The sequence below is a fragment of the Orbicella faveolata genome, unplaced genomic scaffold, assembly GCF_042242905.1.
Source record: "Orbicella faveolata isolate gen_17 unplaced genomic scaffold, um_ofav_v1 contig_13, whole genome shotgun sequence".
NCBI classification, from domain to species: domain Eukaryota; kingdom Metazoa; phylum Cnidaria; class Anthozoa; order Scleractinia; family Merulinidae; genus Orbicella; species Orbicella faveolata.
The window spans coordinates 10476834-10502189 of NW_028301540.1; the positions used below are offsets into that span (position 1 = coordinate 10476834).

The following is a 25356-nucleotide window of genomic DNA, read 5'->3' on the forward strand; positions in this document are numbered from 1 at the left end:
CAAAGCAGTCTCAGAATCCTTGTACAAGCGAACAAAGAGGATTGATTTAATTGATTGTAATGTATAGGCAGTTCCCTATGCTCGGGTACCTGACAAAGTTTACTATTTGCTAGGTACAACGTTTCAGGGAATGAAGTTTAAAAGATACTTAAAACTCGTGTAAAAGCGTAATGATTACCTGCGCTTAATCAGGGTTCCTTTCTACCTGGCAATTTACTAGTTATATCTTCAGCGCTATTTACCCCCCGAAAAAACAAAATTACAATCTAGCATTCAATTCAGACATTACAAAACAAAAGTTATTCTTGGGATGTACTGTTACAATTTTTGTTACTGTATATTGATCCATTTTGGAGCATTGCGAAGCATGATTTTTTAAGTACGACAAGTTGACTGTACAAAATGCTTAAATGCATAGGATGAACACACTTCGTGTTCATGTAACGGACTACCGTAAGGAAACTCAATTACGAACAGAAAGTTTGCTCCAAGACATGAATTATAGCGAATGACAAGTTCATGATCAAAGAAAAGAACAGCGCTGCGGAAATAGCACAAACCAGATATTTAATCGCCTTCCATTCTAGGAGCAAAGCTTTATAGTCTTTTACAGTGCTTACACAAGCTTCTATGAAATCTTACAACTTTCCAAAGTGTAACATTAAGGAATGGAAAGTCAAGAAACAGAGTCAAGTTCGTTACTTGTAGGGGCGGGGTAAGGGTCGCCAGCCACCACCACCACCACCACGTCGACGAGAGGATCGCCGGTAACAGATGCAATGACGGTTACGTTTACGACGGTAGCTTGAATCTTTGAGGAAAGCTATATCAGAATGACCATCTTCAGCGTTACTCTCATTGATATCTTCTTTATTTTCATCATAACTATGAGATACCATAAAATAGTTAAGTTATACAAAGAATGAAACCTGTCAAAAATGGATATGAGTAAAAATAGAACTGTAACCAGGATAAGACATATTGGAATAAAAACGCTCTCTGGTTAAAAATATATTGAAAACATAAGCTTTCGGCTATCAGTCTATAGCCTTTCACGAATGAAAAATGTGGCGCGCAAGCGAAAATATATACGAATGGGGTGCGAAAAATTGGGTTTGGAAGCATCTTCCGGTTTACAAAATTCCATGTAAAGACTGCCCTTGGAATTACATAGGAGAAACCGGAAGATGCTTCCAAACCCGAAAAAAGGAACATCAACGAAACTTGAAGAACTATTCAAATGGCTCTAATGTTGCCAACCATGCGTGGCAAAACAATCACTCCATTGATTTCGACAATGCTTGTGTCATTGACAAAGGCAATTACCGCGTTCGGAAAACACTAGAATCTTGGCACACAGCAAAAACCGTCGACGCGGAAAACAACTCAAAACCGTTGCCTAGGCAATACTCGATTTTATTGTAATCAGGCCTCATTTACATTTTTATCTTCTAGCTTTTTTCACGCTTGTTTTTCACGCTCAATTTTTCGCACCCCATTCGTATATATTTTCGCTTGCACGCCACATTTTTCATTCGTGAAAGGCTATAGACTGATAGCCGAAAGCTTATGTTTTCAATATATTTTTAACCAGAGAGCGTTTTTATTCCAAATATGGATATGTTATTCCATAACGAAGCATATGCCTTTATCGAATCGCCCTTTTTTTTGTCTTTCATTCCACCTTGCGTCATATAGACGGATTAAGAGTGATTTTCTCAAAATATATCATATTACTCAAAGAGAGCAGCGACTCGAAAACCCTTTGGTCAATCAAAAATAACTTCGCAAACCTCCGAGCAGTGTGACTGTATAACTAAGTTAGTGCTTTGCGCAATGAAGAATGTGCAGTATTTACGGATTTGTATTCTTCAATAGGTATTACAAAATATCGTTATTCAATTAATACCAACCCATGTAGACCATATGGAGTGTCCTCGATTCTCTCGACCGCATTAAATTCCTGCAAGTTTGCTAAATCAGATTCCTTCTCCTGTAAGAGATTCGAGAGACATCCTTTCCATGCTGAACTTAGGAGGAAAACACCAAACGCCACATTGATCCAGTTCTTCATATCTCGCTATCAAAAGTTACAGTCTAATCAAGCCGTTAACTCTGCCAAAAGTAGCGCTTCGTCGTAAGTTGATCAGCTCTACCTCACTACCTCATCAATATACATACAAGTGCCCACTTTTCTGATAAAGATCCTTAAACATTCGTCATTGAACGCCACCTCAGTATTGATCAGTTTTCTCTATGTATAAGATTATCTGCTAGTAGAGATTCTATTCTTTCTCACGCATTATTTTGGAATAATTAAAGAAAGTTCCTTTTGTCCCAACCTCTGAATAAAGAAGAAAGCTGTCGTTTCCGTTCAGGAGTTTCTACTAACTTTAAGTGCATGTTACGGTTATTTTGGGTACATTTATTAATTTCATGATAATCGAATATTATATTTTCCTATCTCTAGAATCTCTGTTTATCTCGTGTTAGATCGAGACTTATCATCAACACGTCTTTACCAATTTGCAGGCTTAAAGCTTTAAATCATAGTAGTGACGATGGATTTAGACGGTGGTCTTCATCAGCATATTAGCCAGATTTTTCTTCAATCACCATATCGAAATATCAAAAATAATAATAATAATAAAATAAAGAAAAACACGATACGTGTTAAGTATCATTGGGCAAAAAGCTAATTTCGTGCATAAAGAAAATCAGCTTTTGTAGGAAACAATGCTATCAGACCAATATTGTTGAACTAATCATTCCCTCTGCCGTTCTTTTCATTTCTGTTGATAAATATTGATCAGAAAATCGTTATCTCTAATAGTTACTTATCTGGGATAAGAAACCCATTTTTCACAGGTGATTTTTTTTTTAACTTATAGCGAATGCTATGAAATATGGAAGGCTAATTATCTCTCTAAAAGCGACAAGGAGAGATTCTGAAAATAATTCTTTTCCAGCAGCTGCAATAGAAACGCTACTTTTTACTAAGAGTCTCAATGAGGTCAAGCGTCAATTAATTGTCAGATAATGTCACTGATGTGAAGACCAGCTGGAAAGCATACCATCAATTAGTAAAGGAACAGAGAGATAGGTCCAGCGATTGCTAATCTGCATGCACATATTATCACTGGATGTCATCGACCGTGAAAATTCCGTTATTACAGTTGACTCATTGACTCTTTTATTCAAAGGAGTTATTCACACCAGTCCCTTGCAGAGCGTGTATAAGATCTGACTCCCTAATGTATTCATATCACTTTCATGTTGCTAGAGTTCTCTAGCCCAGATTCTTAGTGCTCGCAACTTCCTTTCACGCTCATTCCCTCCATCCTTTAGGCCGCGTTCTCTTCTTTTTCTTTCGGTTTTTATTTTCCCTCCCTCACCCATACCCCATTTTCTATTTCACATTTAAGTCTCTTTGAACGCAGTTGCCATTTTCCTCCAAATCTTAAACGAGCATGAAAGGGACCTGACTGAATAGTTAGCTATTCAAGTTGTAGATCGAGAGCAAGTCGAAAACACTCGTCATTGTACGCTAGAGGAAACACAGCCTCTCCATTCCCAAATTTCATTCCCAAACATCTGTAGGAGACTTTAAAAAATTCCCAGTTATTACGCAGTTATTACGCTATTGTGTTACTAACATTTTGAATTATACCCCCTCCCTGCCATAGAATCTTCATAAAATAACACATTTATTATACATTTTTTGAATTTCGTTTTTTTTATTCATATAACGTCAGAGACGCCCTTACTTAATTACAGTTTTTTTTAACTGAAGAAGGTTGTCGCAGCAGCTGAAACGTCCTGTGATAGGTTTGTAAACCAGTAACAAAATACTTTTAATCATGGATCCAGATTGTTTCAGATTTCGAAAAAGGAGAAACTTTTTGTGCTTTTACCTACTAAGATTTCCTATCAACCAGCTTCCCCCTTTAACCATGATTAAACTAAGAAACGGAAATGTCCTTACGTTACGTTTTAAGAAAGCGGTGCTGCAGATTTATCAGCGTCCACCTCGACGGCGTCCAAAGAACCCTCGAAACCGAAAGCCTCCACGACGGCATCGACGTCGGCGACGGAAGCGGCGGAAGATTTCCCAAAATCGAATAAATGGATCTGATGACTTCTTTAGTGGATTACTCAAAGGATTGTTATTCTCTCTTTCATCTCCTTTGTCATCATTGTCATTGTCATCGTCATCGTCATCTTCTTCGTCGTCTTCATCTTCTTTTCCATCTGGAAAATATTTTTCGTCATCCCAATCCAGGTCATTGTAACATACAATAATGGTAATAAAAAAGAACAGCATGTTTTTAATCGAACTGTTAGGAAATGTACGACTTAATAAAGCCAAACGCACGACTGCAGTAGTTAACATTGTATATGGCTACTACCATGCCAAGTCCCACGCCTTATGTTTTTGTATTACAGAATAATAGATAATAGGACGAGTCCATTCATCGCAACGTCTTCTTCGTTTCTGGGTGACAAGCAAAACCTACTAGTTCAATTTGTACCTTTGGAAACGAAATCTGAGTTCGGACGTGATATGATGACGAGATGTCAAATGAACAATGTTATCATGTTACTGGCTAAACAGCCAAAGTTTTCTAAATAAGCACTCCATGTTTCTATTTTAATTCCCGTGTTTTCCATAACCCTCCAAATATGATCACTGATATCAGAATCGCCACTTTAAAATAAATGACTTATATGTCTTACTCCAAACCTACGACGATGAAATTCTCTTCGTTAACTACCTCGTCTTTAGCCATTTCATGCTATTTATTTTGTGGATTAATTAAGAATGAAAGAAGTAGCCACATCGATTGACTCTAGATGTCGTAGGTGGTCATTTTAGCTTATTGATCTATTTAATACTCAACAACTCGAACATTGAGAGTCTAAGTGGTTTCCGAGGATCAAGAAGAGATCTAAGTGGGTTTTTTTCATGAGAAAAAAAGTACTTACGTATACTTATATTAGACAGTAAAACGCAATATAAAGCTTCTTAAAGTTTGACCTTAATTGGTTCGCGGAATTAGCAGTTTTTCCTTGAGATCGCACCATGCAAGGGAATAATAGAGCTTGGAGCGCACAATATCAGTTTCAATCCCATCGAATGGGAAGAGGTTTTGGAATTTTATATTAAAATATTCAGTTCAAAACACATGCATGTATTAGTTTCTAACCACTGTAAGTAAATAAAGATGTCCAAGATGGAACTAAAGGCCTTGTTGTGCTTAAAAAAAGAAAATGATCATTCGATCTAGACTAAAAGTTTCAAGGTGCTATTACAGTATGTAAGATTCATGGCTGGTAACTACAACGTGCTGTGGACATGCCTTCAATGTAAAATTCTAAATATACACTTGGAATGTAACGATCGTGAGGTCAAGTAATTTCCATTATATTCGTTTTCCTTTTTCGAGAGGATCTCTCGATTAGCTCGATGCAGCTCTTAACTTAAAGTAGTCCAATTGGTTTTTCTTCACTCGATCCCTTACATGCGTTATTGTGTGCGTTATCTCAGATTGTTAACTTTAAACTTCACAACTTGACTAAATGTGGCATCGTTTGCGCCCGTCTGAATCAATAGATCAGCTTGTATATTGACTACTCAACAGAAGGAAAAGAGATTCAAATTCTTCTTAAATGTTTAGAGTGTGAAACTGTTAAAACTTAGCAGGTTAGTCAATCTTACAAAAAAAAAAACAAACAAACATGAAAATGTGCATCCAAAGATGCCCTGCTACCTACTTTAAGGTAATTTCCCTGAAATAAAATTGTCAATAGATTTTTGTTCAAACTTTGTCCACTGAATATTTATCATATGAGAACTTAAATTATAAAATAAAAAGGGGTGCTTGTGCTCGTTAAGTAGCAGTGAGGCATTGAAAATGTCCCATTTTGACATTATCTAATGCTTATTGCAAGAACGCATTCCAAGTTATTGTAAAATCTTTGGGAGCCCAGACTCATGAAAACACGCCTCAAACTAAAGTCGATACTTTTGTCGGATGCAAATAAACCTTTTAAGTTTGATTTTGACAGACAGCTGAACCCTTGTTAAAATATTGGAACCAAATCGCTTGCCACGGCTATCAAACAGCGAAATAGAAAAGACTACAGTGCAGCTGCTATTTTCCTTATTTCTTCAATTTTCAGCAATAAAAATCAGATCAGTCTTTTCTCACGCAAAGCTAATGATTAGTTGATTAAAACGACGGGAAAAAAATTGGGGTGCCCGAGCGCCTTAGTGAGCTATAGCCATTTTTTAACCGACAGAAATCAATATCAAGGCAAATCCGCAATGTTTTCAATGAGCGCGTGTACGAGCGTACCCTAGTGACGCCATAAATTATGCGCAGTAAGGATGCGCGATGCAAATGTGAGGAATCACCTTAAGCTCCTGTCGCTTCTATCTTCGTTCTTGGTTTTAGCTTCATACTAGCCGTTGACATGAAAACAAATAAATGTTACAAGCAGTCTAGTTTTATACACGGGTTGATCATCACCGACTTCACGGTTTGAAGTTAGGTACTAACAACAATACGAGTGTTGTGGAGGAAAAAACAAAGCGGTATTCCATCAACGGAGTTAATTCAAGGGTCAGGACTATTTTCTCTCTTTTCATCGGATTTGAAGAGCTTACCAGTCAGCTGGACAACAGGATAAAGTTTCTTCCTAAGGAATTGACTATCGCTATAAATATATTAGTCTTTTTACTTATTACAGAACAATAACATTTGTCTTTATGTTTTTATTTATGTGACTAATCCCCGAACCTCCATATCATGAAGTAACGTCAAAAGCCACTCACATTTATTTGTAACATAAATGATTCTAAAGCGCTGACATGTGATTAAGAGAAAGTGATCACTGGCAAAAAAGGAAAATGTACTATCGTGGAAGAGAGTTCATCAATCTACCAACATGATTGTTTATTTTTTGACAGACCTAGCAACGAGGCTGACAGATCTAGCAAAGAATTCAGCCTTCACACGCATATTCACAAGAATCCTACGGAAACCTTTCAATACACGAATTTCTATTCGTGGCACTCCCCAGAAGCCTTGAGGCCTCTCTTAATCAAAAATTCGATGGAACATCAGACGCTTCAAATCACGTCTATGGGATGGTGATAGCTGACTGTTGCAGTGGTAAAATACCTCACAAAAATGATATATTGCGATTAGGAACAACAGACAAAAAAAGCCTTTTGTAGCGCAATATAAAATGGCACTACCCAGCCTAAGAAATTTTAATGTGGAATACATAGCCTTACAATAGGAAAAGGAACTTCCCTTTTTATCATATCTAAAAGGAACAATACAAAATAAAGATATATTATCGAGAGCTAAGCTATGCAGGTTTTAGGAATTTATTTACAAACTGCTGGAGTCGCAGAGGTGAACCAATACCTTTTGAACTATTTACCAACACAACGAAAACGGGTTTAAGGGTAGGGGTGACGTACGGGAAACTGTTTATTGCCAACGAGGTTGGGTCGAGGATCGTACATTAATGTTTGGAGTGGTATCTTGAGAATAACTTGTTATATCGTGTGTGTATGTGTATAGCTAAATTTTGCTGTCAAACTAAGATTAGAAACGCGATTTTCCAACATCCCAGTTATTGGCACTTTGTCAGAAAAGCGAACTCAGATAATCTAGCTTTGATCTAAAACAAACAGCAAAGGAAACTCGTTCAAGGTAGGCCAATTGGAGGGGGACGAGATCGGACGGAGATAGGACTTTTTTCTTTCTATTCACTGTTTCAAAGTCTCAGCATCACAAATCTTTCCCAACCCAAGAACCGTTCTTGAGAGACCCAAAACTCTAACTAAAAAATTTAACGGAAGGGTATTTAATATAATTGGTGGAAACTTAAGACGTTTTACGTTTGATCTTCAGAAGTTCATAGGATACTTACAGATCTTGACAATGCCAAAGGCTTATTAATCAAAAAAATTGTCCCCATGAGTTTTTCTGTTGTTTGTTTGATCTCGGATGGATTGCAAGACTGTCCCATGAACCTAGAAAAAAACCAGAATAACAAATAACTAAACTGCTATACCAATAGCTCAGCTAACTATGATAAAAACAGTACTTGAAGCAACGCTTTTTACAGTTATATAAAAGAGCATGATTTAACGGGTAACCCTTTCTTTGGATGGGACGAGAAAGTCGTATTCTAGTTTCTTTGTTCTCTTGTATCAAATCATGAAGTTGAAGACTGGATGTATAGGTACAGTGTATGAATATATATGGCGATTGATAGGGAGCTTAGGATAATGATGATCCCTGCGCATCAAAATTTCCATTTTACATGTTTTTGGGACTAGGCTAATTTCCAGCCAATCGGTGTAGCATTACAATTTCTTCACAGCCAAATGTAAACCTACAGGGTACCCATTGGCTTTTTAATAAAATTTTTAGTATTTAGGGCTTTTCTTATGACGAGTGTTAGCGACCAATAATCTTAATACGAGTGTACATTGTGTCCAATAATTTTGCCAACATTTACAACGTTTTATCGCCGAGCAACATTGTATAAAAATATACATAAAATCTATTTTGCCGGGCCAAGTCGCTTATGTAGCCTAGTCATATTCCCTTGTAGTTTAGTTTAACCTTTCTATTTGAGTCCATCACGGAAGTGATGTTACTTTCCGAAGGTGAAAGTAGTTTAATATTGCTAGTGGCATCTAGAACACCAGCCTCTCACAAGGAAAAGTTGGCATTTGATATCAATATTGTATCCTACTAGACTGCATAAGTGTTCTCCTCAAATGTCACTAATTGCAACATTAACTCGCACAATTTAAACTGTCATTTCCTAAAAAATTGTCCCGTGTGACGATAAAGGTAAAAATGTCCAAAAATGTCAAAACATAATAGTGAATAAACAATATACAATAAATAGCTGGCATGGAATATCGTTGCTATATTCTTGATTCAAGTGTTGCCACCCCCTCCCCCCCCCCCCCCCCAGCGGAATAAAGTAAGCGAGAACTGATGGTGGGATTTGACGTAATTCCTGTACACTGCGTAGCACGATTGGATTAGATTATTTTCTGCATTCTGACAGCCCGTAAATTGAATCAACACCGAAAAAAATATATCGACGAGGCAAGGGGTTGTGGGGTGAGCTTAGGACCGCGTTCCTTCGGTGACACTTGATAACCTTTTTTTCTTTGCGAAAGGTATCCGTGAACATGCTCAAGAGTGACCTTAAAAGACGATAGATATCAAGGGAATCATCACTTTTGCCATGCTTCAGGAAACTAAAATACTTAACTCGTTCAAAAATAACACCAAAACACAATTAAAAGCAATTTAAAGTATTTTCAGACCATAAGATTCCAAAGAATCTCTTCGAATTCCCTCGAAAAACGAGTAACCTGTAAGGATAAAACCTGAAGTTATCGAAAACCTGAAGAATGTGTGTAAGGTGTGTAACGTTTCACGGCGCATGTTTTAGAACTGGTGTTTTCAATATCCATGGTTATATTTACATTATATTTATCTATTTTTGCTTTCTACAAGTACACTAGAGCCGGAACGTGGTACAGGAAATAACATTGACGTGGTAAGTCAATATCCTGATATGTTGAGACATTTTCAGTGAGGCATGCCCGGCCCCTCCTTAATTCAAAGGTATAAAGATGTATCATTTGGGGCTTTTCGTTGGGTAGAAGCAAACAGGTCTCTGAGATGAAAGGTCTGATTCTCGCAGCTTTGGCTGGCTTCGTGCTTGCCATTACCTTGGCACTTCCATATACTGAAGATGAAGCAGTGGCGTATAACAACGCACTGGGAGAAATTAGAAACGACATAACTCAAAGGTATGGGGCTTTAATGTTAACACTGGCTGGGGATAGGAAAAAAACATCAAAAGAGAAAAAAATAAAAAAAAGATGGCTGACATTAAGAACTGATCCCCATCTCTTCCCCCTTTTGAGAATCTTTACAAGCCTCAAGACAAGGCATTCCTTCCAATCCTCGTAACGAAAGACCATTTTATAACTTCAAGGATCTTGACCAAAATGTTTATATTAATGAAAGCCTAACACTTGGCATGAACTTCACATTGTCTTAATAATAACTCAAACAACGTCTAGATGGCGTATACGCACAAAATTGATATCTAATGAAATAGCAGGACACGATAATGTATAATATTTTCAGCCTTAGCATTCATGGGAGCTGGAACTTCCCGAGACCAACATTATATCTTCCACTAGTACTAAAGGAGTTCGCTTTCTGATTATTGATTACCCTTGTATAAAATTAAATAAATTGGTCTGTTTCGATTTTACAGAAAGACATTGCTCGGCTCAAAATCGAAGAAACACAATGACAACCTCCCATACATGTTTAGTAGAAAACTTCAATCTGCTCTCTCTGGCTAAGTAAGCCATAGGGAAAAGTGTGCGCCCCTGTAGCCAACACAATAATTATTACACACAGGCACAATAATTGTTGGCATTCTCTCTTCTTTCTTACCTTATCTTTAGTAATCGTGAGTCTGAAGATTACGATGGTGAGGTAGACAGTGATGACAATGAAGAGGACGAAGATAACCAGTTTGAGGATGAAGACGAGGAGGAAGAAGACGAAGACCAAGACGACGATGACGACGAAGACGACGTAGACGAGGGAGAAAGTTCTCTATCCAATCCAGTACAGCAGTCGTCTGATCCGGTGTGGCCCGTTCTTCCCGTAATTCGCGTATTTCGTGGTGCTCGCCGACTTGCTCGTCGCTTCCGCCGCCGCCGCCGCCACCGTCGTGGAAGGCGAGTTGGTCGATGGTTACGTCGTCGACGAGGTCGCGGTTAAAACTGCAAGGCTAATTGATTGTAATCAAGGTAAGCACATCCAAAACTAACCCCCGAACTTTTTTTCTTTCGATAGCCTCATTTACAGCATGAATTTAAACTTCTGTTTATGATTATTATTATTATTATTATCAATATCTCAAAACTATAAAGAAACTTTCTCACTTGAGTTTAGATATTTATAATCAGTTACTTGAATTTATAACTTGATTTGACTGCAAGAATTAGGAATCTCTAGTTTCCTATGTGTGTATTATTGTTATTTCACGTGAAGTATAAATCTATGGCTTAAAATTAATATTAATGACCAGAAGTTGGTTTTCAACTGCAATCCGAGAACGAAACATAAGGATACAAAGAAATGTTACCCATGCAATCGGAAGCTTGCAATTGGTAGGGGGTTGTGTTTTTAACTATAAACATCTTATCATAGTACGCGTGCTACTTTCTCTTTCTCTTTTGCACGAGGCTATACAAACACAATTGTGGTGTACATTTTATATCTGCTGAATTAAGTGGGGAAATAAATGTTGTATAATGCAAACAGTAAATAAGGTATGGGAGAAATCAGAAGTAATTATATTGTGCAAGCGATGACAAGCCCATCAGGCTTCCATAACCTTTTATATTAATATCAACTGTCCATAGATGAAGTTATGCAAAGATCATGCCGTTTTCTGTTCTTTTTTTTTTATTATTATTTCTTACATAAATTTCATTGTTCTAGGTATTGTTTCTAAATGCCTTAAAAGGTCTGATAGTTCTACGTGAATCTGGTACATCGCTCTCTTTTTTATTTCAATTTCTGGGTCTGTTCAGTCTGTTCATGATCTGAGAGCTAGACGATGACTTATGTGCGAGCAATTTCTGAAGTAACATAATTTTATTTTCATCAGATTTCTCAAAGGGTCCCGAGGAAGAAAAGAGAGAAACCGGATACACCATAAACCACCTGCTCCATCAAGATTAGCTTACTTCAATGATCAATTAATTAATAATTAACAATTTACATTTATATTGCGCAGACTACATGAAAATATAATCACCTGCACATAACAAAAATAGCTTTAAACCAATTAAAAACTAAAAAAGTTCAATAATGTAAAATTAGCTAAAAACTACAATAAAAACGAGATGAATAAAGATTAATTAACTAGATAAATATAGATAGATGCAAATCACATCGCTAGATAATAAAATGTCAATAGGCGACGTTCGATATATCAAATTTCGAACATGGTTTCGAAGCTTTCTGGACAAAATGGCAAGTTTCTTTAGTCCCTCAATTCCCAAAAGAGAGTTGCGTACAAATGAAAAAAACACAATACCAAATATAGAAGTTTGTCCTGAAAGCCTTGAAGCCATGTTAGAAAATTGATCTATCGAACGCTGCCAATTAGATTAAGATAAAGAACTGTATAGAATGTAAAAGCATAAACAGAAACTTGTTGTTACCACTTTGGATAATAAAGTGCACTAAACGAGAGTTCCATCTTTGCGTCCCATTTGTTTCCATCAGTTGTAAGCGGAAACGTTTGTCATATTGCAATATCTATGTTATCATATGACTAGCTCAGTGAGCGAGCGAGATGAACTGAACCCAGCGCTGTGATTGGCTACCCGAGCGGGCAAGATGGCCCAATCTTGACCGATCGGGACTACCCGCTGTGTCCCGCAAGAAAATTGTGTTCTTTTTCTATATAGTAACTTTGTTAGTGACCAAACATGTTCGATCAAGATGGCTGGATATTGTTTCTTTTTTGCGTGTTTATGGATCTCCACTCCGTCTCGGTTCATGAACATGCAAATATTAAAAAAAAAAGAACTTAGCCAATAACCATTTATAATCATTATATCTTGACCGAACAAGCTTGGTCAATAACTCATATATATCGATTGAACTTCGAGGAGTCTCCTCTTAGTCAGTGGTAAAGCGTCTGACCGGTAAGCGGAGGTCCATGGGCTCGATTTCCGTTCAGAAAAGAAAAATGGCAATGATATTCGAAATAAGTTTGAGCTTTCTTCTTTTTTTTAAATTCTTTTTTGTTTTTTTTGTTTTGTTTTTTCTCGTTTTATAAGAGAAAGCCAGGCTTACTGATTACTTATTCTGCTGTAGTTTGGCACAAATGCTGGATATGCTGAATAAATATGAGCTGTGGAAAAACGCTGCGTCGTAGTATTTTTCTCATGATCACAGGTAGTCATGGGACTACAACAGTTCTCAAATAGTTCACCTGAAGGCAATACAAGCCGCAGCGGAAACCGCACTGAGCTCGAGCTAACGAGAGGACATGATAAGAGTACTTTGTCTTCGACCTCATTCACCGGGCCATTTCCCTAGCTTGGCACCTCACAAAAATAGAATTTAAAATTTTGTGCTTCCATTAAAATTTTGTCGTCTTTTAATACTTAACTCGGGACTTTTGCGTTTAATTCAAAAAGGGACACGATATTATGCTCACGATAACACAAATAATATCTTACGTGGCAAGGTCGTGTTGCTTGTTGCTTGCTGTTGAGAGCGAGTTGCCGGACGCATGCGCCGAACTTAAGGCTCAGAGGCGCAACTTATATTATTGCTTGAATCCCTTTTCACGGATATTCAATCGGTCTCTTGTAAAAAAAAAAGTGGCCCGACGTCAATGTACACACATTCCATATCAGTCAGGCGGTAGAGTCTCTCGCACCTGCTGAACGCTGATTGATTTATTCAGATTTCAGAGTTCCTGGCTGTATGCTTCTCTATGCTATGGCGTGATATGGAGTGACGTCAGCATTTCCGAATAATCGACATCCTGGATTGTGTGACTAAAACACTAAAACTGGCTCTAATCAAACAATTCAAGAGCACTGAACAAAACAAAAGAATACGTGGATTCAATCCAAAATTTCAAATACATGCCTGCCAAAATACGAGCCCATGGAAACATCAACATTGTTCACCAATAACAAGTCATAACGAATATTTCCCAGATATAGGAAAAATCATCCAGCTTGGAGCTCACTGCTTTACTTGTTTAAAAACTTCAAGGTTTAAGGTCATTCCACTGAAATAGAACCTGCAATGAGATTTTTGTGAAACTTTGCCTATTGACTGTTTATATTATAGGAACTTAAATTTTGAAATAAAAATGAGGGGTTCCCATGTTCGTTTAGGAGCAACAGCACCTTGTTTATACCCATATAAATCCTTATAATACAACCATGACTGTAGTCACGATTGCTTGCTAAATTCACGTTTCCGACGATTGCTTTTTTTCCTACACTGAGAATTGGTCCATATTTATTTTACACAGAGAAATTTATTTCTCAATTCCAAACAACAGAAAAAAATGATAGGTCATCATACTCGTTTGCGAGAAAATGACGATTTACCTCTATGGCGCCATTTTTTAATGCGCGCGCGCTAATCACGCGTGAAATTATGCGCAGTAGGGATGCGCAATGCAATATTGGGGAATGACCTTAAGAGTCAGTCCTATAACTGACGATGTAGACGGCTACCTTTCGTTTCGTAAACTACTCAGGTACAACAGTGGAAGAACCCGTGGCAAATGGTCTCGAATAAAAGAAATAAAAGAATAATTTTGAAAAGAGCAGAGGGATCTCGTTAAAATGTGAAATAATTCTAAAAAGAGCAGAAGCATCTCTTTAAAAAGTGACTGAAGGCAGCCATAACAATAATAAAGCTCGTAAGATAAGATAAAAAGAAGTCATAATGGAAAGGACATTTTCAGTCAGTCTTAAATGGTTACTTCCGTTTCTCGCTTCGAGCCAAATGTCAGACTGATCACCCAATACCTTACTAAGACACCATAATTAGTAGTTCTCTGTTCTAAACAATCAACATAAATATATGAACAACCGTACTATTCATTATTATGTGGAACCTCGTTTGAAACTGATTATTATGAAGCTGTCTTAAGCAAAACTTCATATAGCTTACCGCCTGGAGAAGGTCTAATTCAAGTAGAACACGACAGCTCACTAAACGATCCAGTATCAGAAGTTCTAAAAACTGAACTCGGATATCACTGATCGACAGAACTTAGCGTCGTTAATCATTCCTTTTGACAATTTACGTTGATTTTTGGTCTTGATTATGAACTAACGAAAGCTAAATAGCACAGTTATAGGATCCTTCGTAGAACAAGGTAAATACCTTTTTTAAAATCATAATTATTGCTCAATATTCTTTTGTAAAACAGGTCCAGACATCGCTTGCCGCCACTTGCCCAAGACGTTTTAATTACATATACGTTTTAATTCTTGTCGTACAAGAGGACTCAACAATATCAATTTTTGGTTGTTCGGGCTGCTGCAAATATAGGTTGGTTATCAAAGAGGGAAGCAAAGTATAATCAAGGCATCAAGATTCAAAACACAGTTCTTTAGAGGAAACAGATTGGCAATGTAATTAGCGACCCTTTTGACCCTTGCGTCGAGACTGAGGAGATTTTCGGAGACGCCTGGCCATAAGAGGCTTACGTACAGAGCGGCGAACTTGACGCATCACTCGGGGTCGGATACGTATACGTCGCTGCGGATCAGATAAACTCTTAAGTTGGCTGGCCCGATTAGTTTTTGTTTCGAGATCCCGGTCATTGAGACTCATATCTTTATCGACGTCATCATCTTCATCATCATTAGCATCATCATCATTATTGTTAGCATTATCCTCATCGTAGTGATCGTCGATTGTGTTACCATCAGGGATTTCAGCCTCTGTGTCAAAGACATATTTCCTGTTGAAATGAGATTAAAAACTGACAATGGCCTCATAGTTTGGTACAAATTCGCTATCACGGTTTATTTAGTATGTCGAATTGTTCTCGCATTTTGATTGGTTCTTACTTATGGCAGGACAGACGCATAGATGACGTCATTAACAATTTGTGTTTCTTTGGTATATAAATCAAATAGATTCTATTTTGTAGTGCGTCTGTTCATTAATAGATCACAGAAGACGTTAACATGTTGTAAGAACAGTAGTGATTACCTCGGCTATCGCATCGTGTGCCACGTTTTGTTCTTGCTACATTTTGACGTCATCTGTGATATATTTCTGAACAGACAACATGGAACCTAATTGTTGAATTGGTAAAATTTACAAATAATTTATGAGCTCAATAGAGTTTTTGCCACCCAGAAATTTAGCAGTCATTAACATCCATTCCTTCTTGAATACTACACCAAAAGAGCCAAACATTTCACCAACTACACTGCACTGTGTTTGGCAACCTCTAAAAATGTCTAAAGTCAGTTGGTAACTTAAAAGATTTCTTCTCTGCAAAAAATATGAACAATGATGTCAGCAACAGTCGCTCTGTTCATGAATTAAGGGTCAGTTTGGCCAGTATTCTCATGCTCTAAAAATGCTTTGATAAAAATTAAGACAAAAACACGGAGTGCCGAATTGAGTTATCGAAAAAATTATTTTAAGAGTCAAAACAGAGGATTAACAAGAACCCCATATGTATCATCTTTACTAACTCTTTCAACAATCTATTTCATTGGGATAACCCAGATACCACCTAAATTCTCTTAAAATTTGAAACATAAATTGCAATAATAATTATAAGCGTGGGCGAGAACTCGTCCCAAATTAGCATCATGGACTCTATGAAGTTTCCCGGCTCGCTTTCCTTGCTGTGCGTTTTCACCTTTTGCCTTCATTGTATAGAACCTGACTCAGACATTAAGGGAACTATTTATGAATTGTTTCTTTTTTCCCTATGATAAGCTTACCCTTCAGCTTTCCTCAAAAATGGCAAATCCTCCGTTTCCCTCAGGTCAGAGTTAACTTGTTCGCCATCATACTCATCAAATTGTATTGCTAAGCCTATGGCTAGTATACAGCCAACGAATGCTGCAAGGGATAAAGTCTTCATCTTGACTTCCTCTCGTGAAAGTTCTGCTTCCTTTATTTGTACCCGTCGTAGATTAAAGGAGCTAGGTGCAACTCTAGCAAGATCGCGCCATAAATGACTTTGCAACTAACATTATCACAGTATCGCAACTAGTTGTAGTGCGAGAGGATTAATAATACTGAGAGCACTATATTTGCTAACCTAAGGAACCCCACTGCACAGCATTGAAGCTATATAGTTAATGAGATATGAGAGCCCCTCTTAATTAAGATTAACAGCTAATCTCTGATAACCACCATAATTATCAAAATTAATAATTTCAACTTTTCTTGTCTTAAAGTCTGATTCGTTCGTTTAGGTTGAAAAAAAGGCTTACAGAATAATTTATATCAAACAGTAGCACAGTTTTGATTCCATTCTCCTAATGTAGTAGAAAGGACTGAATACACTGGATAATGTAGTATTGCGATAAACCCAGCTGGCGTTTGAGATATAAAAGAACTTGATCTCACGTAACTGAATAATAAAACGTTGATAAAAATGGCCAAGAAATGAAAACAATACAATTTCCGCGAGTTTGAAGATGATGAAGTCTCATTATCATTCAGCCGAAGTCTACACATTCCAAATTTCACCATGATATTATAAATGGCAAAGCTAGGTCACGAAAAACATTAAAAGCTGCACAGTCGAGATCTTTAAACCCTGAACAAAGTCAGCGAGGTCAAACTGCTACCTTGACCTACTGGTAGCCTTATCTATATTAGTTTAATCCAAAATTGTTTTAATCCAAAAAAAACGAAATGCGTTTAATCCAGAGTGGTTCTGTCGGAAGCCATTGAAGCGGAGATTCTCGAGATAAATACTCTACAAATATTTTAATTCTTCCCTCTGCAATATCAGTCAACGTGCACGTTTCTTTGTTACCTGCTTAAGAATTATGTTGTTAACGCTTCTCTAGCTCACTTTGATGGCAATTCTAAACTAAACTTATTTTACTCGATTATCTCGAAAACTGCCTTTTTAACTTGAAATGTCGCGATATATATAGAGGATAATACACGGTGGCGAGAAGATATGAATTTTATGTTCGAGTGGCAAGAAAAATATTTTACGAGTAACATACTAATGACGGCGTTTTTGACGATTTTCCGAAGATTTCCGACCACTTTCCGAAGATTTCCGAAGATTCTTCAAAACTTGTCCGAAGGTGACACGAAAATTTTTCGAAAAATTCCGAAGATTACCGTAGATTGCCGAAAACTTTCGAGGAAGACCCGAAGATGTTTCGATAATACACCAGCGAATTTAAGGACGGTGCCTACTTTTGTTAGTGCACACACGTTCTGCGCAACACGCAAAGCATGGTTTAAGCGCCACGCGCGCGCTGAGGTTGACATTGACGCAATCAACTACGCTACTAAGTACACGACTAAAATGAAAGCAAAATTTTCCTACTGTGACCAAATCAAGTTCAATGAACCTGTACTTGAACCAGGAACACGAAAATAGCAGCATATCGTTAACCGCTAACTATTAACGTCTTCCAGCTGAAAAACTAACTGAAATCCAGCTGTAAACATGAACCTGCTGATGGCGTAGTAGGCGCGCAAAACATGTGCGAGATACGCAAATGACTTACTTACTGGGGAGGTGACAGGAAAAAATGTAATTGGCACCTACAAGTTTTCAAAAAATGTGAATAACTTTAAAAAACGCGTGGTTACCCCTACATTTTATGTTATGAAATGGAAGTGGCAAACCTATTCAACACGTGATTAGTTTCTAGTTGTGAGCAAAAGGTATTAAGGCTGTATTTTAGCTGAACCAGAGGAAGGCCAAGAGCGCTGATGCAACGATTTTGGCAAAATCGTTGCATCAGCGCTAAAAACATACCAAAAATGGTTTTTATGTTACCATTTGCCAGGTAGTTTCAAGATCCTTTTAAACGTGTTTGCTTTTCTTCATGTAAAGGCGAATTCTAAGCTTTTTTGTTGAGATTTAAGGCTAATTATCTCGAAAAAATGCATGGCTGCGCCCATTTTTCTTTGTGGATTCCAATAGCCCTTGCAATGATCTACTTTTTTCGCATGGTCCTAACCTGGCGCAAAATCCTTTGTATTTAGTAGGCACCGTCCTTAAGTACAATTTAAGACACAAACTTGATATTAGTGAAATCATCGATATCTTAAATACGCCACTCGAGTCCCGGATGTGGTTTCGTATGAATCTTACGACTGGTGTATTTTTCAGTAAAACACTCGTGTATATATAACTAGTGGTAATCAAAGATCATGAGTGCGTTCGACACCGTCACTTTCATATATATACCTTAAATTATTTAACTAGCTGACTTTCAACCTCTGTCTATTGCTAAAATCAACATTTTTCACGAACAACCGAGGTTTTACACAGACAGATATATCATGGTGTCAAAGTCCATGCCAGTGAAGAGGTCTCCTGCACGGACTACGATGGCCGATTGTTCAAAACGTTGCGTGACGGCGCCAGTTTCCGTAGACTCGCAAAAATTGTAGGCCTTCAAAATTTCATGTTTTGACGTAAACTCAGCATGAATTCAAAACGTAAACAAAAGAACAAGCTTAAACTCTGGCCTGTACGCAATTTTAAAGCTCCCATTCTATTTGTGTTCATGAAAATCTTCTCGCTTGCCCCAAGGGAAATTCGGTTTGGCTTGCACAATTTCATAATTTAGGCTCTGCGTTTATGCCAAGTTTTGTTTGTTATTTTTAATTTACTTTCAGTGACCTGAGACTTAAGGGGAACAGAAAAACATAATCATTTACATTCATGTAAAATAAATAAACTGTTATTCACTAAGCCGTTTAACTAGCTGAACATTCTTCCTAGGTGTTTGATTACATACCAACATTCTCTAGTTAAATGCGCGGCTTCTGTTTCCATTCATTTAACCCGCTATAACGAGCTACACAACTTGGTAAGTTAAAGTAATATATTTTGCGCACAGAAATCAAAGCCAGCAAAGTGAAACGACGCATTTCCTCCATCGATGTATTCCGCACCAAGCAGTGTTGGTTTTTGGTCGAAGCAGAGTTAACTATGGTCGAAGACAAGACGGTAGACAACAAGCAGCCGAACTGCACTTTTGTGTTTATCCCAAAAGTCGTACATATTTCGTGAAGACATCGGTAAATCTTAGCTTCAAGGTCATTTAACGCCTTAACTCTAACTTCAAACTTCAAATACGCAATTTGCTGGTAACAGCAGATAAACACATGGAGACGCACCGAGCACATGGAGACGCGAAGAGCATGGACATCGCCCCCCGATAGATAGGGAGGGAGGGAGGGATGGACGGATGGAGGGATGGAGGGGTGGACGGACGGAGGGACGGACGGACGGACGGAGGGACGGACGGACGGACGGATGGCTGGATGGATGGATGGATGGATGGATGGATGGATGGATGGATGGATGGAGAGATGCTATGCGACTTGTGGAATAATCTTTCAAAGCATCCTTATGGGCTTGGTGATTTTAGTCTATTTTTGAATTCTATTATATTTCAAATAGATGTCAAAATAAACATGTTTGACCATATGCTGAAACCAGGCTCCCATATATCTGCTGCAACGTGTCATCCCATGCTTTCGAGAAACAAATTGGAAAAGTTTAGTTTCTAGCTGTTTCAACGTGGAGCTTTACAAACTCAAGAGGAAGCTTTCTTAAAGTGGACATTTTGAGTGTTTGTGGGGTCTTCGGGTTTGCACTAGTCTATCACAGAACAAATTGCAACTGGCAAATGCCATGCCAAATTTACTATATATTATTTTAAGTAAAACAATGCTCTCTTGTGATTTATGACTATCACGTGATTGCTATACTGCCCCCCACTGAGTTATTGCGTAATGAATATAAAATTCCTCAATATTTCATAAAATGAAGGGAAATTTAGCCCTTTGTCTAGGAATATCATTGCTTGAGACGCTTAATGACCTTGTGAGGCAAATAAGGCACCCATTATGACCTGATTTACCATTACAGGCTCATTCATTTCTCTTATGAAAAAGAACATTTCCTACAACTACGGAAGCTTTTTACAAAATAGATGAAAAAATTTGGTCAGGTTAAGGGGTATGGTTAGGGTAAGGGTTACCTCACTTAGTGTTAGGGTTAGCTTTTAGGGTTAGGCTTAGGGCAAGGGCTAGGCTTAGGCTTAGGCCTAGGGTTAGGGTTAGGTTTTACGACTAGGCTTAGAGTTAGGGCTAGGGCGAGGGCTAGGGCTAGGGTTAGAGCGAGGGTTAGGGTTATGGTTAGGGTTAGGGTTAGGGTCAGCATATCAGTTGAAAAATAGAAATATATGTTTGCTTTAATGGAAAAAATAAAAGCACTTGACGTTTTTTTTCGGTTAGTAGCAATAAAAAATGTTTGCTTTAGTTAAGAAATGGCAGCTATAAGTTATTGACGTCATTTAAGGTAGCCAAACAAAGGATTTTACACTTCGAGAACGAAACAGTTCTATTTGTTTATAAATTCGTTAGAAAAACTACAGGCATAAGCTTCTGGGTGCTTGAACGCGATAACAAGTCTTCATATCACTTATAAAGTGATAAATATGTGATCATTTAGCCTAAAAAGCTACACCCGAAATAGTTTCACCTTGTTGAGCAACACCAATAGAGTTTACGCTCCATTGCCTGGTCGCGTGACTAGTTATTATTTCAAAACTTTGTACCCTGTTTGAGCGGAAAAAACAACTGATGGTGAGTAAGACTAGTAATTTTTCAATTTCTTTAACAAAGACCTTTTTATAGCGTGTTTTAAATTTTGCCTATTCTGCATTAAATCCGTGCAATGTTAGGAAATAGGTCACGTGACAATATTAAAGTATTCATAAAATCTTTTAAAAACGGGTTAGTTAATGTTGTATCATATTATCAACATTTCATTTACCTAAGCAACACGTCGACAGCAAATTGGCGTAAAAGTTCTTTTGCAAACTGGCTTATTTACAAAAATGTGTTTTGTGACGTCATGACCACGAAACGTGCCATCCGACACTGAACATCACTTTATACCCTTGATATGATAAAATATAACTTATTCTTTCCAAAACACCTAGCACAGTAGTTTTCCTTTTTGATAAAATGGGCTTTTGGAAACATGTATGTTCTCTGCTGGGGGTCTTGGAATAGCCTCAAACACCAGTTTCTGTACGTTTGCGCAAACTTATCTGCCAGAAAGATGGTTCAGAATAAGAATTTCACTCTGGAACTGATTTTGGGTCACTGTTTAAGCACAATGAACTATAGAAACTCACATTTAAACATCCAGAAGGTGAACCAAATAAGGCAGAAAAAGTGATGATCCGGATTTCCAAGTCCAGTCCACATTCTCAACTCCTAGAATTACCATAGTCCACTAGCGTTAATTCTAATCATCAACCCGGCTACCTTGGTTTAAAATTTGTTCGTTATTTTGTCTTTTCCTTGTTTTCTCCATGGGCAGAAAACCCTTCTTCGGCTATTTTCAACTCTGAGAAACCTACAGAATTTCGAAGTTCAGAATTTTGCTACGTCGAAAATCACCTCGCCAACGAGTTCGTGTAGGTCGCTATTTTGCATTGTTTGTGATAATTATCTCAATCCTGGGGAAAGCTTTTAGACAGAGCAATTCAAGTGGTCATTCGTTTCCTCAAATATGCTATAGTCTTGACTTTGCTTGTTCTGATTCCTGGCTAACAGCAGCCTTTATTTTCACATACATCTTGCAATGCATTATGGGTAACTATACTGTTGTGACACGGAATGCACCTTCCCGCCAAGTCAAGACATTTTATAAGTCTAAAACCAGGTCAAAACATTCATACTTTCATAGGCCCGGTACCTACTACTTGTCATGTAACTCGCCAAAATACCTTTTTTGTGCCCTTGAAGTGACCTGCTTTTAGACCTGCTCTGTTTTGGCCTGACACAGTCGCAAACCAAGTTTCCATCTTTTAGCGCTTAACAGCACTCTTGGAATCGCCAACTGCCGCAAACATTTAGTTCTTCGAATGCTGCATGTCAAGTTACCGATCGCCAGACTTAAATGATGTCCTTTGACCACCAAAACAGCTATTTAAAAGACATTCTGTCACTTACGCGTTAATAAGCTTTCGATACGTGGCATAATCGAATTTCCTCAATCGATATAATGACATCGAGGCTACTACGTCATGTGTGTCTATTTCTCAGACCCAGTGTGTTCAGGTGAGACCGGGGGGGAACGCGGCTCATCGTCGTAGAGTCAGTAAAAGTAAAGCAATGGTTCCAAGCAAAGGTCCACTTAAGGTGGTATGGTACCCTCAATATGGACCAAAAAGTTTGTTTAAATATGGTGAAGAAAGATCAATTGTGTGCTATTGCACTCAAGAAGAGAAATTAAATTTCCAGAGTTTTACTCAAAATGGTTGCTATGGAAACCAGCCACAGCCTTTTGAAGTAGTGTTTTATAGTATTGACGCCAACACTTCCTGCTCTTTTACAAAACAAGAATTGACTGTCAATAAGCATATCATGTAAGTTTCTGTTTTGTTCTGTGATATGAACCTAAGTTTTGACAGTTAACTCTTATTTTCAGTGCTTTTTACAGCTTTATTTGGAAATAACCTTATTTTTTACCACACCCAGTGGACAAATCATCTCATGTCACGTGACAGACCTTAAAATGTTACGATTTTTTTGGTTTATATCATCACGACACTATTGGTCTTTGATGAGCCCAAGTTTCAGAAATTCTACTTTAAAACCTTGCAAAGTAGAAATGTTGGCGCGAAGTCAGTCGGTACAAAAGTAAACTTTTGAGAAAAATGCACTTTAAGTTTTTTACACGAAGTATTAAGCATTTAACGAGCCAGAAATAGTGGGGGGGGGGTGCAGATTGGATCTCGGGGGAGGGGGTGCAATGGTTGTTCTATTTTGTAAAAGGTTACCGCAGTTGTGGGAAATATTCCTTGTCATAAGGGAAATGAATCAGCCTGTGATGGCAATTTGAGGCAAAGCTTTTCACAAATAATTATACCAATCGAGTTGTGCATGTCTAAATAGTTTCTAAATAGTTTCGTTCATATAAGTTAAAAATAATCTATATTTTTGGTCACGCTCATATAGTAAACAGTCGTTGCTATGGCCGTTGCCACGTGAAAAAACTTATACCACTGTGTACTTGCCTGAAATTTCACACTCATCTGGAAGGAAATTCGGCAAGATCGTTTCAAAATGTTTTTGACAAGTCCTCAAGGGTCTTAAGTCTTGTATTTCCAAGGAATTGAATTCTTCATGAACATCGCCATATTTTAGGGTACCATAACACCTTAAGTCGGGAATCACAGGAATCACCATAGAATATTTCTACTACCATACGTCGTCACTGATGATCTGAGTGGTTTATGATATCCCTCAGTCATTTATTTATTTATTTCGCCGTTCTTTCAATGTCAGTTGCAATTCGATATGGTTGGTGGAAACTTAGATGAAAACGAATACAAAGTTTGTCAACTGAGATATTTTTTAGAGCTTTCCTAGACAAATGCATTCAGTTGACTGGTAATCATTCAGAGAGATCGCTTCATTGTTGTCTTTTTCAGTGGTTTCAAATGAATACTCGCAAACTCCACTCAGTGGAGTGTAAAACTGAATATCAACCAGGTCTTGAACAACTGCGTACTATCTGTCGATAGTAATGGGGTATATGACGGGGATTTCCATCAATTTATTATCTTTGCGACGGTCAGGAGCATGGTAGCTGATGATGGAATGAAATCACAGTCGTCAACTATACTCTTCTTTTCCATTTTGTTCGGTCAGCATTCGGTCGGTCAGTCAGTCGGTTTAGCGAGGAATAGTTCTGAGTGAAGATAGGTTAACTTCGCTATCATTACATCAGGAAGGTACAAAAACATGTTGCTCCCAGGTGAATCTTGGTTACCTCCCTTTTTTTTTGTTAGCCGGAAATAGGTGCGCTTTCGTATTTGTTTCATATTACTTAATCTATGGAATACTGAATACACACTCAGATCCAATGCTAGTATACAGCATCTATATTATAAAGCGATAAGTAGTGTCTGATGCTATTTATATAATTAGAAAAAAAACATGGAAAGAATAAAAAGCGCATAAAATAATACATGGCGGATCCAAGATGGCGGTCTCAATGGCGTCTTATTACGTACCTCCCGTGACGTCTGATCTTCAGAAAATATCATCTTGTTGAACTAGATGAGGGATATTCATTATGTAGACACAAGTATTTCACTGGAAAATACTCAACTCGTAAAATTCATACGAAACTAAATCCGGGACTCGAGTGGCGTATTTTCCATATACTCACTAGTGAAGATATCGACGATATCACTGTCAAGTTTATCTCTTATATTGTACTTAAATTCGCTGGTGTATGATCGAAACTTCTTCGGGTTTTCCTCGAAAGTCTTCGGCAATCTTCAGCAATCTTCGGTAATCTTCGTTAATCTTCGCAAAATGGTCGGCAACGTTCGTTTGTCCTTCGGACAAGTTTTGGAGAATCTTCGGAAACCTTCGGAAAGTGGTCGAAAATCTTCGGAAAATCTTCAAAAAGGCCGTCATCAGTATGTCTATATGATAAAAA

The 25356-nt window shown here is 37.8% G+C and overlaps 4 protein-coding genes across 4 annotated transcripts; 1 reads left to right on the forward strand and 3 right to left on the reverse strand.

The window, feature by feature from the left end:
- Positions 1-550: 550 nt before the first annotated feature.
- LOC110055201 (uncharacterized) lies at positions 551-2161 on the reverse strand. The gene is made up of 2 exons (XM_020761571.2): positions 1914-2161; positions 551-885 (listed from the first exon to the last, which is right to left on the reverse strand). Exons 1-2 carry the CDS (start codon positions 2072-2074, stop codon positions 699-701), a joined length of 348 nt encoding a protein of 115 aa, XP_020617230.2. The 5' UTR covers positions 2075-2161; the 3' UTR covers positions 551-698.
- Positions 2162-3756: 1595 nt separating this feature from the next.
- LOC110055187 (uncharacterized) lies at positions 3757-4396 on the reverse strand. Its single transcript, XM_020761556.2, has one exon. It carries the CDS (start codon positions 4391-4393, stop codon positions 4019-4021), a length of 375 nt encoding a protein of 124 aa, XP_020617215.2. The 5' UTR covers positions 4394-4396; the 3' UTR covers positions 3757-4018.
- A 5091-nt stretch (positions 4397-9487) lies between these two features.
- LOC110055211 (uncharacterized) lies at positions 9488-12344 on the forward strand. The gene is made up of 3 exons (XM_089284604.1): positions 9488-9865; positions 10577-10888; positions 11755-12344. Exons 1-2 carry the CDS (start codon positions 9735-9737, stop codon positions 10857-10859), a joined length of 414 nt encoding a protein of 137 aa, XP_089140730.1. The 5' UTR covers positions 9488-9734; the 3' UTR covers positions 10860-10888; positions 11755-12344.
- A 2240-nt stretch (positions 12345-14584) lies between these two features.
- On the reverse strand, positions 14585-16783 carry LOC149114938 (uncharacterized). The gene is made up of 2 exons (XM_089285617.1): positions 16607-16783; positions 14585-15603 (listed from the first exon to the last, which is right to left on the reverse strand). The coding sequence occupies exons 1-2, from the start codon at positions 16747-16749 to the stop codon at positions 15276-15278; spliced, it is 471 nt and encodes a 156-aa protein (XP_089141743.1). The 5' UTR covers positions 16750-16783; the 3' UTR covers positions 14585-15275.
- Positions 16784-25356: the final 8573 nt, after the last annotated feature.